Source organism: Lolium rigidum, chromosome 2 (assembly GCF_022539505.1).
Source record: "Lolium rigidum isolate FL_2022 chromosome 2, APGP_CSIRO_Lrig_0.1, whole genome shotgun sequence".
Lineage (NCBI taxonomy): Eukaryota > Viridiplantae > Streptophyta > Magnoliopsida > Poales > Poaceae > Lolium > Lolium rigidum.
Genome location: NC_061509.1, coordinates 50,891,760 through 50,908,233, shown reverse-complemented (window position 1 = coordinate 50,908,233; position 16,474 = coordinate 50,891,760). Strand labels below are relative to the sequence as shown.

Sequence of the window (16,474 nt, the reverse complement as noted above, 5' to 3'; positions counted from 1 at the left end):
CGCGACGCTCCGCGCCGGCCAAGTACGCTCCTGACCATTCGCGCTTGTCCAGTTTGGACTGTGGAGGCTGCTGCCCGACTCGACCCCGCGCCGCGTAGCCTTTGCCCGGTGGCAACCAGCCGATGGACAGCCGCGTCACTGTCACGGTGCGCCATCGAGCGGCGATCGTGTTGCGCCGTCGTGTGCCGCGGTGTACGTCTGATCAAAGAATGCCACACGCAACGCTCCCCACATCGTCGGCGACGACGGTGACAGCACCCGGGGGACGCGGCCGATACACCACCACCACCAACGGGCTCCACCGTGGCGCCTGCCGAGGCAGCAGCGGGACGCGGTGCGGTGCCTTCCCGTACGCCGCATCATTGCTTGATTTGTTCATTCGTTCGTTCCTCGCGAATGGCCGGCCAGAAGCGGCACGGCACGGCACCAGCCGACCCACCCACCGGTTTGCGTCCCGGTACCGAGGGCGCGGGCGTACCCACGATCAAGCGAGAACACGGCGGAACTTTCCCGGTGGCGCCAGAGGCGGCTCGATCGGTAGAGCCAGCAGTTTACTCGTGATCGTCACACCAAAGTTCAGGCAATCGCTGGACGCGGGCCGGTGCTTCTGGAACCATTGAACCAACCGCCGGTCAACTCTAAAAGTTCGGCAACTAACTAGTGAACTGAAATAAAGCTACGTACTCCTTTCAATTGAGTCTGAGTACTACTACCACCGATGGATGGATCCGTGATGCAGACCATCTCACCGTGTTGCGTCGACCAACCAATATTTTTGTCGACGCTTCCAGCTACCGCCCGCTGCACTGTTCCTTTCAATTGCGTCTGTCTGTGCTCTAGATCGCGTCGGCCAGCGTTCGTGACCCAACTGTGTGTGGGCTACCATACCACAGCTATAAACATTGTCGTTGAGGTGGCCACACATATACACCCATCGTTGAGGTGGCGATTGCCATGGACGAGCGTCTCCCGTCACTCCCTCTCACGATGTTGCTCCCGTACGTACGTACGATACGTACGTACTGCTTAACATATTCGTTCAACAACTAACATTGGACCCATGTTACTTTAATCACACAGTCTTGGGTCACATGGATTTTCATACTTATGCATTTTTCTGATTGCTTGTTTACTGCGACTCCTGAAAAAATCGCCCCGATCTGAACTGGCCATCGGATGCGCTCATGTCACCAAAAAACATATGTACATCATCAACCCACCTACTAATCAAAGTAGTAGAACCAACCTCGCTGGTTGGATTGCTAGGAAGGCAATGTACTCAAGCTTCACCGTAGCTCAAATCCCGGATTCGACACTTTGTGCCTCATAAAGGCGGAATATTCTTCAAGTGGAGGCGACGTTCCCGTCGACGACGAGGCGCCTGTGGTGACTTCGTCAATCTCAAGACCCGTCGGATCAATTCTTCAACGCAGTCTCTTGGAGGTGCTCATAGGGGTAGGGTGTGCGTGTGTGCGTTCATAGGGGTGAGTGTGTGCGCGTATGTATGAGCGTTTTTGATTGTACTGTGTTTCGCAAAAAAAAAAAAAAGTAGTACCTCGCATGCTTAGGAAAAACAAACGCAAAATGTCTGACTTATCCATTAGTACAGAAGAAGGCGTCCATTTAATTTGAGGGAAATCGGCAAAAAAAAACCATTACAAATAGGGTTGAGCCCACCCGAACACCAACTCAACATAGCCACACCAATTCTTTGGTGTCAACACATCGGTGATCACAAAATGACACCAACCACACAAACACAAACAACGATCATCCGCTCCACCAAGCTAGCTCGTCTATTACCACAGCCCAAAGGAAGAAGCCGCGTCTGATATGATAGTTGCATGCTCCGAGGAAGGTGAAGAAGAATGCATCCACAAAACCTTAAGAGAGAAGTGATGCCCGGTACGCCGATAGCCAACATCGAAAGCTACCTCATTGTCCACATGACACAACGGTCAAAACCCAAAGTTTGGATAACTTTACACGTACTCTCTCTCTATCAGAAAATAACTTACTCAACACTATCTAGATATGGAAGTATAGGGAGTACAATACATTTCGGGCACATTGTGAACCTTTTTTAAAAACTCTGGAGTGCGCACACACCGGTATAGACCCCTGTCGCACCCTCGCAAATGGCTACGTGCTAGTGCCCCGCACAGTATGTACGGCGTACCCATCCCCAGTCTCCCATGTCGATCAACGATCTTATAAAGTTATCCATCCCATTAATTGCACCTGGATATATGGTGTACTCCCTCTGTCCCGGTTTATAGAACTTGCGCGTATACTTAGATTGTAAATTTGATCATAATAATATAGGATATATAATACAAAATAAATATCGTTAGAAAGCTTACATGTTTTACTTTTAATGATATATTTTTTGTTTTAAAATTGATATTATGTTGTCCCATTGACAATCTAAGGATACACGCTGGCCCTATCAACTGGGATGGAGGTAGTATGTTAAATTTTCATATTTCGTAAGTACCGTGCAATCCGGTAGAAATGTACGTGACAAAGGCTAAAGGAATTTTTCAAAAAAAATAGGAATTTGAATAGAAACAGACACCCTTTAACCTCCTAAAATATTTATAAAAAGTTTAAGGTAGACAAGAGTTAAGTTTTGAAAAGAACTAGCTAAGATGGTTGAATTTTCGCTAGTGTTTGTCAACAAATAAATATATAGGGGTTTGGATAGAAACTGCCACCCTTTAACTTCTTAAAATACTTATAAGAAGCTTAAGATAGATATAAGAATTAAGTTTTGAAAATAACTAGCTAGAGATGTTTGAATTTCTGCTTTGGCTCCAGAACTTCACTGCTCTTGCAATTTTTTTAAAATGTTTTTAAAAGTTATAAAAAATTCTAAAAAATAATCTTGAATATTGTTATTGATACATCTCGCAATCATGCAAAATCTTAACACGAAATTGTTTTTATTTTGCACTAGACAAAAGTGATAAAATCTCATATGTTTTGAAGATTTGAAAATGTACTACTTCCCTGTCTCAAAAGCAGGCCGCCAAGGGTGCTCGCATGAAGCATTTCTCACTCATAAATAAGTAGTTATCACAAATTGATAAACATGCTCTGATTTCTCTTATCGAATTTCATTCAGATTTTCCAGTATTCGGAGTTGCTTGGGAAAAGGTCTAGTCAGGGTCGGTTCTGTTCGGAGTTGCGGGTTGATCGGGTTGTCTGTACACACTAATTAAGACTTTTGTATAGCCCTATCTCTTCTCTTATTCACATGCACTCAATCCCTATTTGAGACAGCAAGAGTTACCTACTACCTCCATCCCAAGACTTAAGGCCTATATTTTTTCAGAAAGTCAAACGAAGTAAAGTTTGACCAAACTTCTAGAAAAATTTATGAACAAATATGATATTTTGTAGGTACCAAATGAAAATATATTTTATTATCTATCTAATGATATTGATTTTGTACTTTTCATGTTAATGTTAATGTTTTTTGATAAAAACTTAGTCAAACTTAACATAGTTTGACTTTCTAAAAAAGATAGGTTTTAAGCCTTGGGATGGAGGTAGTATTATTTATAGGCACTTCCCGCTATCAAGAGATTCACACTTTAATCATTTTTATATAGCTTGCAATATAAAGTACTTGAAATTGATATTTTGCACGTTTGTGGATACATTATTGACTATATGCAGGTTCCTTTTCAGATTTTTTAAAACCTCAAAAATATGACATCTTATAAAAAACGAGATCACTAATGTTCATATGCAACAAATCTCCACCCATAGAGATGCCCTTGCCACATTGAAACAAGTGAAGGGCGCACACACCGGCACAAACCCCCTGTCGCGGCGTGGCAAATGGCAGTACGTGCCAATACCCCACACCGTATGCGCGCCGTGCCGAGCCCGAGTCGCCCACGTCAAGCGAACCGTCACGTATAACACGTACCAACGTCGATCTTATCAAGTTATCCATCCCATATTCCCATTGCACCTGGACCTGGCTATATAGCCCGAGCCCAACAAAGACAAGGCTCGCTCACAAACCCAGCCAGAACCGGCCGCCACTTTCCCCTCTTCCCCACGCCGCAAGCCGCAAGTCTTTGCCGCGCAACCACCACAAGAACTCGCCGCGCCATCGCCTCACAGACTAGCTGCTGCTCGATTGTCGATCGGGTAGGCGGCAGCAGGAGAGAGCTGGATCTGAGCCGGGAAGGGGAGTAGAAGAGAGAGGGGCGCTGGCGATGCTGCAGCTGCTGATGGCGATGGCCTTCTCGGCGGCGCCGCTCACGCTCTACGTGCCGCCGGTGCGGAGCCTCAGCCTCTTCGTCGAGACCATGGAGACGCTCTGCCGGGAGTGCGCGCCATACTCCCACGGCGCCGTCGCCCGCCTCCGCCTCGGCCTCTCCCGCATCTTCGCCGGCCTCGCCCGCGCCCTGCGCTAAGCGCTGCCACACCCAGATCGGCTGTGCTCGTCCTGGATCTTTTGCGTAGAGTACTTTCCTTTGCCTACGTAGTTAGTTTTCTCTTCATTTCATGGGTGGATTGGATGTTGTACAACGTAGACAAGAGTGGGGCAATAAGCTGACCAAAAGGAGACTTTTTGTGAGAGATCGTGAGAAATCTAGTTTGCGGATCATCAGATCTAGTCCAAGAGAATTTGCTGCTCCGTGTACAGACAGAATCGTGTACAGTACAGTACTAGTTGGGGAAGAAGTTTGTGTTCTTGAGATGTTCTTCAGTTCAGAACTTGGGGTGAAAATGTAATGGAAGACTTCTTTTTTTTTTTTTTGAACTGTAATGGAAGACTTCTTCATTTGTGAGAAAGGTAATGGAAGACTTTTGACCCCTTCATTTGGTCAGTGTTCCATCTTTTGTATATTATGTGTAACGGAAAATTGGTAATGCCAACAACTCCTGCAATTTTATGTTCTCAAATCGTCCAATCAAACTAGTAGCCACAGACAAAACGAGGAAGAAGATGGGGAAGTTCCAGAAGTTGCTGGCTTCCTGCGACCGGCTTTGGTTGCGCCATTAGGATTGACAACTTGGCAGATTTGTGTCCTCTAACGCCAAATGATGGCGACCTCGCCGACGCCGTGATCCAATCAGTATTACTCCGTACTTGTTTTATGTGGCCATTGTGCGTCTGTCCCTGGGCGCTCGCACGTCCTCTTCCGCACAAACACGACTGTCACGGAATCTGTTCATTTCACATCTCCTGGCTGCCAGTGTGTCAACACTTGTAAGCCAACGGTGTCATGGGGATCACGCCTAGTATTATTCAATACTTTTGGAGGATTAGATCAGATCTTTGGAAGAATGGACCGTTACACACGGCCATACGGGTGAACATGAGCAATCTTCGTTTTGTTTCTACATGTAAAACAACTCAACTTGTCAATATCGACAGTGTTCTACGCGATAAAATACATGGATTAAAAAGTGAAACGTCCAAGCTTCTAGAAGGGAAACATCACCTAATCATTTTACTACTCACTCAATCAATCGCAGCAGCCAGAGGCCGGCCTGTGCCAGTTGCTGCTAACTTTCGTTGCATTGCTTTTCAAACATGTTCTCCAGTTGACTTGCACTAGTGGCACGCGAAGTATACACTTGTTAATCTCGTATCCGTGAATTCAGGCCCAGCCACTGACGAACGGTATCGCGTCTCTCTCCATGTGCTACTACGTGCGTTCCATTCCACCGACCGGCACGAGCCTCATATCTAGGATCTCGCATTTGCCACATGCCCCGGGAAAAAGAACCGAAGAAATGACGCATTTCACGCAACCAACCTCCCAGAATTCTGTCAAAAAGGGGGAATTTCTTTGTCAATAAACTATCCTGGTTTTGTGTAGGACAAGAATGGGAAACCGATCATCATGTACTACGTGATTAGACACACGACAAATGATAGAAACGCCAACCGTCAGCAGCAGCAAAATTTACAAGCTATTGGCTTATTAGTGTTTGCCGTTTCTCTACGAACAGTTGCCACTTACTACCACTAACCCTAACTAACTCTTAATCTAGACATTTCGGTTCAACAGGTAACGTGCACATCCATTGCTTGCTTTCCTGCTTAGATCCGGAAACTCAATGTCGTGCTCGACTGCCTCTTTTATCCACAGGCAGCTTTTCTCCTCTGAAAAGCACACTCGACAATGGATGCCACCTTTTCAAGAACCACCAGGAGACCATGAGTGAGGTAACCACCATATAACGGTGGTTTCTGGAGCTTCCCTGGTGCTTGCATTTGTAGGGGCGTGCCAAAATTGTCGACATATACCTTTGCAGGGTCACGGATTCACAGATGTAATCATGAGAAGGATGCAAGAGCCCGCGTCTTGTCAAGCGACCTTGACAGGCTTCGGTTCTGGCTTCACCATATGTTCCAAGTTCACAATTCTTACAGGCTTCCCCAGCTTGGACTTGTCATCCATCCTAGCGGTTTCTAGTGCCTTTGCACAGACAGGGAAGCTCATCTCATCCCAGGAATCCAAGATTATGCCTGACCCTAGGCATGTGCCGTCACGGTAGAACGCTGCAAACTGGCCAGCTGCTAAACCTTGATCGTCTTCAGACAGATGCACTGCCAGAACATCTCCGTTTTCTTCAGTTTGCTCATTTGAGACGGTGCAATCATGAAATTCAGGACTATGCCGTACCTGATATGAAAGCATGAATTCATGTTAGCATGAATATCAATTAATCCACATATACGGCATATGGTCGACAGCATGTACATGCTAAAGCCCAATCTAGATAAACTTTGAGCACATACTGTGTACAAAAGATAACTTAATCAAGTGAGATTGGCGACATTGGCTGGAAATTGCAGTTGTAGTTTCTTACCATACCGGGATTTCAAAATCACGATTATTGGTAGGTAGAGCTAATCAGTTACAGATATCAACAGGATTTATCAGCTACTGTTCTGCCCCAGCGCGCGAAAATAGTTCATGCAAGGAGCTGCTAACATAGATATGATATTGAACTAATCTACCAATTCAGACTAGGAGCCAATTAGACCTTCTTTTGACAGTCAAGGCATATTAGTTGCTGGTGGTTTAAAAGGCTGCTCATCCAGGACAAGATTTCTTTTGCAAAAACCATACAGGCTTGCACACAGTGAGAGCTTCAAAATTCGAACGACAACGAGAAATAAAATGCGACCATATGCTGCACTACCAGGCTATTGTGTACTCAGGTACCTTGCATTTGAGCTGTTCATTGTTTGTCGGCCCAAAATTGCCAAACCAGTTTAGGGATCCAACACGAAATGTTCTTCTCCTCTTATCCAGTGAATAATAATTTCTCGATACAAAAACCACATTATTTTTCACATCTTTCTCAACCACATACCTGCATACGACAAAAAGATTATTCATTTGATGAATTTTATGGATAATAAACAGGCTATCTGAGGACAACTTTTCCTTCAATTGCAAAATATGTGGGAAATATGCATTTAATTTAGCTGAATATGCTGTACCATAAAATAAGCTAAGTATTGTTATAGACGGTGCATACCAAGGTCCTCCAGGAAGGCGCAGGCCTTGTCTCTGACCAATTGTATAGAACCAAAACCCGCGGTGTGTCCCTAGGTAATCTCCAGTTTCAGCTTCAAGAAGTATACCCTCCATTTCTCCAATATGTCTTTCAACAAACTCGCTAAATTTGACCTGGAAAGAGAGACTTTCGTAGCTAAAATAAAACAACTCAAGGAGAAATACCAGAACTATATTTTGCGCAAGAAATCCATTATTGACAACTAATATGAACCAATTACCTTTCCAAGAAAACATATCCCCTGGGAATCCTTTCTACTTTGGTTAGGAAGGTCCATCTCAGCAGCCAGACTGCGCACTTCATCCTGCAAAACATGACTTCAAATTACAAGAAGACACATGCAGCTCCTGACAAAACTGAAGTGCCCTTATCTCATAAAATATCATACCTTTGTTATACAGCCTAATGGAAAAAGAAGCCTTCTAAGCTGGGGTTGAGAGAGATGTGAGAGGAAATAAGTTTGATCCTTGACCTGAAATAATGATCAGAGGCTGAAGTGATTTCGACTTAACAAAATCTAGTATACACTAAAAGCACAATACGGGGCTATCTTTTCGAAACGCCACTTTAATCCACATCATCAGAATTAATCTTGCCGTTAGATCTATATAAGTAATGATTAAGATTTTAATTAACAAACAATAACCTTATGGTCGGCTACATACAGAATATCACATGTCCAATCAGTCTCAAATTCAAAGGAACATGCTAGAAGATATAGTATACTAGAACCTGTAAGGGAAATACTGTGCCAGGTTGTACAATTCGGACCCTGAGTATGACAGGACAAACAAAGGTGTCCGGCCCTATTAATATGGCCATTCTGTGTAAATCAACAGAATCATGTTTCACGAGCACAGACATAAATCAACTTGTACAAAAGAATTTTGATATTACACGCATGCATGGAGAGTTTGGCCAAGCATGATAACAGGGCACTCCAGCTGCACAGACTCCAGCGATGTTGATCGGTGAGTAACAATAATGAACTAGCTTGATCCGAAATTACTACGGAGTAATTCATTTTTCTATAGAAATATACAAGCATACAGACCAACCGTATATGTACAAATTCTTGATTAGAGCTAAATAACAAGCTGACATGATTAAGATTTAAAAATAAAAATAAAAATAAAGCAAAATAGCTTTTTTTTAAAGCGGTTGAAATTGAGACTTAGTTTTATATGGAACAAAACCTGAGATAGGTACGCAGTTAAAGTTTGATTAGAGCTAAACAGCAACGAAAACTAGGATTACATACTGAAGACACCCTTAAGTATTAAGATATAAGTCTATACAAATTAAAAATGAAACTCGGAGGACAGTGAACTAAAACTGGGCTATAAATACGTATTTAACATCAAACTAGTACTACATACATTCCCTGGTGGTCAATCGAGCAGAAGGTCAAGTGATAGGTGTTGGCAAAAAGAAAAGGAAAAAAAAATCAACAAGAAGCAAAATATCAGTTATTCATAGCAGACAAAAGCAATGAATCCTGCTACTTTAATAGGAGTAAGTTCGGATGATGCTCACAACTCCAAACTATGTAAATTAGTTAGTGAGGAAAATTAGTATCATTAGATTTTCTGGAAAAGAATGATTCATAAACTTTTTATGTCACCAGAATAACCATATACAGAAAAAAAATTCAGAAGCCACCTTCGAGAATGTATCCTATTCTAAATTGTGTAAATTTTTGAAGATAGGGATAAATATACTCGACATATCCACATATAAAAATTAATATTTAGCACTTCCGACACAATAACTATGATGTCCTAGCATTTACGAGGGCTGCCGTGCTAGTTGTACTAAAAGAACCATCTGATTTGTCTCTCTGTGTCCCAAATTTCCTTCTAGGATGAAGAACAGAGCGTAACTGACATCAAATTCAACAACATTGAAGCAAGCGGGCTTTTATAATGTGAATGCAAAGCACCTTGTCTTTCGAAAGTTGGAGCTCTGATGACCGTTCAACATTCTGAACAGATGGATGGACTACATGTGCATAATGTCCAGAAGCAATGTAATCAAATCCCAAGTTTTCAATTGCTTCTAAGAAAGCTCCTGCAGAACATGATACATGAGAGAGAAAACATTTGTACATGAAGAAAGATCAATAATCATATATCCTTGATGCACATTCAGATATCCATAACAGAAGTGTACACCGACATACCAAACTTTATTCTCGTGTTACAGAGAACGTCAGGGTTCGGAGTACGCCCGTTGCGGTACTCGTTTATAATATGAGATACCTAGATATCAAATCCATGATAGTTTCTCAGAATGCAGCAAAGATAAGTGAGATATACAAGGATCACGTGAAAAAAAAGTTTGAAATGAAGCTTACCACATGGTTCCAATACTCATCAGATAGATGTACCACCTCCAATGGCACATCAATCTACAAAAAAGCAACCCATAGATCGCTCAGTTCATGCAGCGAAAACCAGTCTATATATGCTGCAAACAAGCTATTCGACGTAACAGCATGCACATGCTGAAAATTTTCAAAGATACCTTGTCACACACAGCTTGCGCATACTTCAGATCGTCATCCCACGGGCACTCGGACCAAAAGTTCCTGAAATCTTCCTACAGATTAATCAGTCAGCTTAGTAAGGGGTCTCGCTCGCGGCGTAGCATTGCAGAGAGTACGAAGGGGGGCAGTGCGTACGGACCTGGAACCAGATCTTGAGGTAGAAGGCGGTGCAGCTGTGCCCCGCGGCGTGGAGGAGGCGGAGCGCGACGCTGCTGTCGACCCCGCCGCTCAGCAGCACGGCCACCCGCAGCGGCGCCCTCCCTGCGGCCGCGCACCGCACGAGGTGCTCTTCGGTGATCCCATCCACCCCGGGCGCGCTGGGCGGTGAGGCCACGAGCGGTGCTGAGGAAGAGAGGGCGCGGAACGGCCGCGGCAGCCGGCGGGGACGGGGGAGAGGTTTAGGGCCCGGGAGGAGGGGACTCCGGAGGAGCGGGCGGAGGGTGGATACGACGCGCAGCATGGGCGGCGGCGTGGCGCCAAGAGCCGTCGGCGGCGGCGGCGTATTGCTTCTCTCTGTACTGGATTGGGTTTTTCGGCCGGAGCGTCTACAATTTCAGGTTTCGTGTCGTTTCAGAGTTGAGAGTTCAGACTTGGTGAAAAGAGCATCTCTTCGCCACTCTTTCACTTAATTAAATCCCCTGATAACTCACGAAAAACTGAAAAATAGGGAGTGCAACAAAGCTTGTTCAAATTTCAAAAGCACAGATTGAGAAACTGTGTAGTATGTGTGGCTTTGAATATCCATGCACTCTAAGTAGTTGTTACAATCGTGGAGCTGCCAATCACCTACCTCGGCATCCCTTTGACGCTGAGAAGACCCACTGCTGCCCAATTACAGCCAATCGTCGACAGCATCGCCAGTCGCCTCCCTACCTGGAAGGCTGGGCTCATGAGCAAGCCTGGACGGCTGGCCATGGTTAAAGCCGTCCTGAGCGCCATCCCCATCCATCAACTGCTCGCCTACGCCCCGCCAAAGAAAACCCTGAAGATGATCGAAAAGATCAAGCGCGGCTTCCTCTGGGCCGGGCGAGCTGCCACTAACGGAGGACATTGCCACGTCAATTGGAAGCGAGTATGCCGTCCCATCTCCTACGGGGGTCTCGGCGTGTAAGACATTGAGCGCGCTGGACTCGCCCTGCGGCTGCGCTGGCTTTGGCTCTCTCGTACCGATGACAGCCGCGCCTGGAGTGGCCTCGACCTACAATTCTCCGCGGACGAGCACGCGCTGTTCTTCGCCTCCACCACCATGTGCGTTGGAGACGGGCAGCGCGCTTTATTCTGGGAGGACCGATGAATATCTGGCAAGGCTGTCAAAGAGCTTGCACCGCACCTCTATGCTTGCGTCCCCAAGCGACGTCGCAAAACCAGGACAGTGGCCGACGGCCTGCTCGAGAACTGCTGGGCCAGGGACATCCAAGGGCTGCTCGGCATCCACGAGATTGGGCAGTACCTGCTTATTTGGCAAGCGATCCAAGGCACCACACTCGGCGCCATGCCGGACCAGCCTCCTTTGGAAGTGGAACGCCTCCGGCACCTACACAGCCAGCCTCATGCTACCTAGCAACCTTTCACGGATCCACATCTTGTTGCTCCTGGAAGTTAGTTTGGAAGACATGGGCGCCGCCGAAGGTCAAGTTCTTCCACCGGCTTGCTAACCTCGACAGATGTTGGACTGCGGAGCGCCTGGCGCGACACGGTCTGCCCCATCACCCCCGATGCCTCCTCTGCGACCAGGCACCCGAATCCATGCAACACCTCATGCTCCACTGCCCCTTCGCCCGGTAGGTTTGGCACAAGGTGTTTGCTTGGCTCGGGATGACCACCAGGGCTCCAGAACATGAACCCACCCTGATGGATTGGTGGCGTCGGGCTCGTCAGGAAACGCCAATGCCACTTCGCAAAGGCCTGGCATCGACGGCCCTGCTCATCCCGTGGATGGTTTGGAAGCACAGAAACGCCAGCGTCTTCGAAGGAGCCCAGCCCTCCATGCCACTACGGCTGCAGAACATCAAGGAGGAGCTATGCATCTGGGCTAGGGCAGGTGCCCAGGGTTTACGTGTTGTCCTTCCTCCCAGTTGGGATGTACACTGATTTTCTGGTTTCCCAACCTGTAAACTGCCTCCTAGGAGGATGTAAACGATTTCCTATCTTTTCAATGAAATGAAACGCAAAGGTCCTTTGCGTTTTCTCGAAAAAGTAGTTGTTACAAATAAGCAAGAAAAGAAAACAATGGCTGCCAGTATCATTGTTGCATTACCTACTCTCACCGTCCTAAATTATGTTGCATATAATTTTATGTCAATTTAATTGTTTAAAGTTTGACTAAATATGTATGAAAAAGTATTAAAATCTATAATATCAAACTTATATTAACAGAACCACCATGAAATATGTTTTCATGTTGTAGCAAAAATTAACGTGTTTGTCTTCATATATGGTCAAACTCTACAAAATTTGATTTTGAATAAAATTTATATGCAACATATTTTGGAATGGAGGGAGTACTTACCTAGGCATGCTAGGGAGGTGAAAGTTTTGACTTGGAAAAAATGTCTATATTCAGATGGGTGCAAAAATAATTAGCTCTAGAGTCATAGTGTAAGTAGGTTACCCACCTGATAATGGATCTTCATAATGAATGTTAAAATTGAGCTCCTAAGAAAACAAGACATGGTGGATAATATGGCTCTATAACCACTTTATTTCTATGTGAAAATAGGGAAAACTCATGTCGTGATGAAATCACTCAGTGAACAAAACCGCGTGTCATCGTGGTGTATGAGAAGACCAATTTGTTCCAAGCAATCAGATTGTATCGTTTTTACTGAGTAATCCACATAGCTCTCTTTCCCCATGAAGAGAAAACACCATATATCAAAGAACTTGAAGTGAAAAAAGAAACTGGAGGGTGATAGAGACGGAGAGAGATGTTGGCATGTTCACGTATTTGATTCCTTCTCTTTCACTGTTATGATTTTTATCAGGCCTTTGTTCCTGGGCCCTTATGGCCTCACGGCTAGAATGTGGATTGTCATTTCTTGTGTGTCACCTGCTGCATCTCTCAATTAAGTACTTGACTAATTATAAGAACATTTATAGGGACCAAAATTTCGAAATCACATCTGAAAAATATTTTAAAAATACCGAGAAGAAGATATCATGAAAATGAAGAGTGGATATGATGCATCACACACAAACAAACTCTTGTAATAACAAGATATGCTACATCTTCAAACATGTAAATGTTCATATATAGATGTAAATACGTGCGAGATAAAATACCAAATAAGGGCCTCTTGGATTCATTGGAATATTGGAGGAAAAACATAGGAACATGAAATTTTCCTCTGGTTACATTATTCATCCATTAATAGATTAAAAGGAATAGCGCATTGGAAAAGTGGAGAATTTTCCTTTGGCTTTTTTGAGGGTAAACAGTGGGAACCCAGTGCAAACTTTATTATTAATTAAGCCAAACTTTACGGTATGTACAAGATGTACGAAACATAAAAAAGGTGAAAGACTAAACTAAACTAAACTTGTCACTGAAGCCACTCTTTAAAAGTTGCAGCATGTTTTTTTCTTCATTCTATAAGCCTCCATTTTGAGTTCTTGTTGGAAAATGGCTTTCCATCTTTGCACAGTTGGCGTTTGATCTTCAAAGATCTTGTTATTTCTGGTAATGAAAATACACCAAGCAGCCAAGATAATTATCTCCATGGAGAAAGCAGTTTCAATTTGTCTTTAATACTCCCTCTGTTCCATTCTATAGTGCATATAGTTTTTTGGCACGAAAATTAGCGCAAGAGTGTTTTTTACACAAGACCCCTAGCTGAACGATTTGAGATCAACATAACATTTGGGAAATATATATCTTCCTAACTCACCATGACAAATCCCACAAATCTCTCTTGTTGATTCTCCATATATGTGCAGCCAAGTTCAATTAAGAAAAGTAAAATATTGCTGCCTAATTTTAAGAAATTGTTGGACCATGCATTAGAAATCTCAATTAATTGTTTCTAATTTTGTATGGATTTTTTCTCACGCATAGCTACAACCATATATTCTGAAACAAATGTTAAAAATCTATAGGCACTATAGAAAAAACGGAGGGAGTATAAAATAAACTTCAATTACATATAAGTTTATTCATATTTTGGGACAAATGAAATCCCAGCATTGTTTAGCAAAAGGACATGACTGGACGAGGTGTATCAAGGTTTCCTCCTAGTTGGATTGTAATGTTCCACAAGAGTAGGTCTGTAAATGATATTTTTTTTCTTCTCAACAAATTTATGGTGTTTAGTCTATCATGCAACCGTAACCATAAGAAAAGTTTGTGCTTTTCCTGGCAAGAAGACTCTCAAATCCAGGAAAAGAGCTTTGGTACAAATTGAACCCCAATTATGACTTTATAAGCATTTTTTGATGAGAAAGAATTATTTCCCCAAATGTAGTTCCAACTATCTTGATTTCCTTCTTGGACAGTAATTTGAACATTACTACATATTTCTTCAAGTTGTTCAAACTCATTAAAGGCTTGCTGGGAAAGAGGCAAATAAAACAGGTCCTAGAGGTAATCAATGCGAATAACTTGATTCATGGTAGTATCAGTTCTTCTAGTAAAATACACCAGGTGAGGAAATTGATGATATAAACATGACACGCTCTAAAGATCAGTCCAGAACAAAGCAGTTTTTCCATCACCCAAATTACATTTAGCCATTGATTTATATGTATCAAACAATTCTAGGTGTGCTTTCCACCAAAAAAAAGTTCCTTCAACATGAATCCCAGCAAGCCTCTGATGACGCGTGAAGCACACGTCCGTTGGAAACCCCAAGAGGAAGGTGTGATGCGTACAGCAGCAAGTTTCCCTCAGTAAGAAACCAAGGTTATCGAACCAGTAGGAGATGAAGGCCACGTGAAGGTTGTTGGTGAAGGAGTATAGTGCGGCGCAACACCAGGGATTCCGGCGCCAACGTGGAACCTGCACAACACAATCACAATACTTTGCCCCAACTTAACAGTGAGGTTGTCAATCTCACCGGCTTGCTGAAAACAAAGGATTAAACGTATGGTGTGGACAATGATATTTGCTTGCGATGAACAACAAAGAACAGAGATTGCAGTAGATTGTATTTCAGATGTAAAAGAATGGACCGGGGTCCACAGTTCACTAGTGGTGTCTCTCCAATAAGATAAATAGCATGTTGGGTGAACAAATTACAGTGGGCAATTGACAAATAGAGATGCACATACATATATCATGATTACTACTATGAGATCTAATTAGGGCATTACGACAAATAACATAGACCGCTATCCAGCATGCATCTATGCCTAAAAAGTCCACCTTCGGGTTAGCATCCGCACCCCTTCCAGTATTAAGTTGCAAACAACAGACAATTACATTAAGTAATGCGCGTAATGTAATTAACACAAATATCTTTAGACAAAGCATCGATGTTTTATCCCTAGTGGCAACAGCACATCCACAACCTTAGAACTTTCACGTCACTCGTCCCGCATTCAATGGAGGCATGAACCCACTATCGAGCATAAATACTCCCTCCCGGAGTTACAAGTATCAACTTGGCCGAGCCTCTACTAGCAACGGAGAGCATGCAAGAACATAAACAACACATATATGATAGATTGATAATCAACTTGACATAGTATTCAATATTCATCGGATCCCAACAAACACAACATGTAGCATTACAAATAGACGATCTTGATCATGATAGGCAGCTCACAAGATCTAAACATGATAGCACAAGAGGAGAAGACAACCATCTACCTACTACTATGGACCCATAGTCCAAGGATGAACTACTCACGCATCAGTCCGGAGGCGGGCATGGTGATGTAGAGCCCTCCGGTGATGATTCCCCTCTCCGGCAGGGTGCCGGAGGCGATCTCCTGAATCCCCCGAGATGGGATTGGCGGCGGCGTCATAGTAACTTTTCTCGTATCGTGGCTCTCGGTGATAGGGTTTTCGCGACGGAGAGATTATATAGGCGAAGGGGCAGAGTCGGGAGGCGCCCGAGGGGCCCACCCCATAGGGCGGCGCGCCCAAGGGTGGGGCCGCGCCCCCCTAGGGTGTGGCCGCCTCGTCGCCCCTCTTCGTCTCCTCTTCGGACTTCTGGAAGGCTCCGTGCAAAATAAGACCGTGGGCTTTTGTTTCGTCCAATTCGGAGAATATTTCCTATGTAGGATTTCCGAAACCAAAAACAGACAGAAAACGAGAACCGGCGCTTCGGCATCTTGTTAATAGGTTAGTGCCGGAAAATGCATAAAAATGATATAAAGTGTATATAAAACATGTGAGTATTTTCATATAACTAGCATGGA

At 44.1% G+C, this 16,474-nt stretch overlaps 2 protein-coding genes across 2 annotated transcripts; one reads left to right on the top strand and one right to left on the bottom strand.

Annotated features, from left to right (window-relative positions):
- The first annotated feature begins 4,049 nt into the window (after positions 1–4,049).
- On the top strand, positions 4,050–4,845 carry LOC124686426. Its single transcript, XM_047220377.1, has one exon. The coding sequence runs from the start codon at positions 4,236–4,238 to the stop codon at positions 4,434–4,436; it is 201 nt and encodes a 66-aa protein (XP_047076333.1). The 5' UTR covers positions 4,050–4,235; the 3' UTR covers positions 4,437–4,845.
- A 1,256-nt stretch (positions 4,846–6,101) lies between these two features.
- LOC124686425 (tRNA-specific 2-thiouridylase MnmA-like) lies at positions 6,102–10,579 on the bottom strand. Its single transcript, XM_047220376.1, has 10 exons — positions 10,254–10,579; positions 10,093–10,167; positions 9,923–9,976; positions 9,749–9,827; positions 9,509–9,636; positions 7,955–8,038; positions 7,787–7,870; positions 7,528–7,679; positions 7,209–7,359; positions 6,102–6,662 (listed from the first exon to the last, which is right to left on the bottom strand). Exons 1-10 carry the CDS (start codon positions 10,572–10,574, stop codon positions 6,345–6,347), a joined length of 1,446 nt encoding a protein of 481 aa, XP_047076332.1. The 5' UTR covers positions 10,575–10,579; the 3' UTR covers positions 6,102–6,344.
- Positions 10,580–16,474: the final 5,895 nt, after the last annotated feature.

What these genes read in the sequence shown, in the direction of transcription:
- LOC124686425 (XM_047220376.1), bottom strand. Translation starts at nt 10,574, where the DNA reads ATGCTGCGCGTCGTATCCACCCTCCGCCCGCTCCTCCGGAGTCCCCTC. An exon ending in TCCAACTTTCGAAAGACAAG is followed by an intron (nt 8,039 to 9,508) that starts GTGCTTTGCATT and finishes TCATTATTTCAG; the next exon opens with GTCAAGGATCAAACTTATTT. An exon ending in ATGAACAGCTCAAATGCAAG is followed by an intron (nt 6,663 to 7,208) that starts GTACCTGAGTAC and finishes CTTTCATATCAG; the next exon opens with GTACGGCATAGTCCTGAATT.
- LOC124686426 (XM_047220377.1), top strand. Translation starts at nt 4,236, where the DNA reads ATGCTGCAGCTGCTGATGGCGATGGCCTTCTCGGCGGCGCCGCTCACG.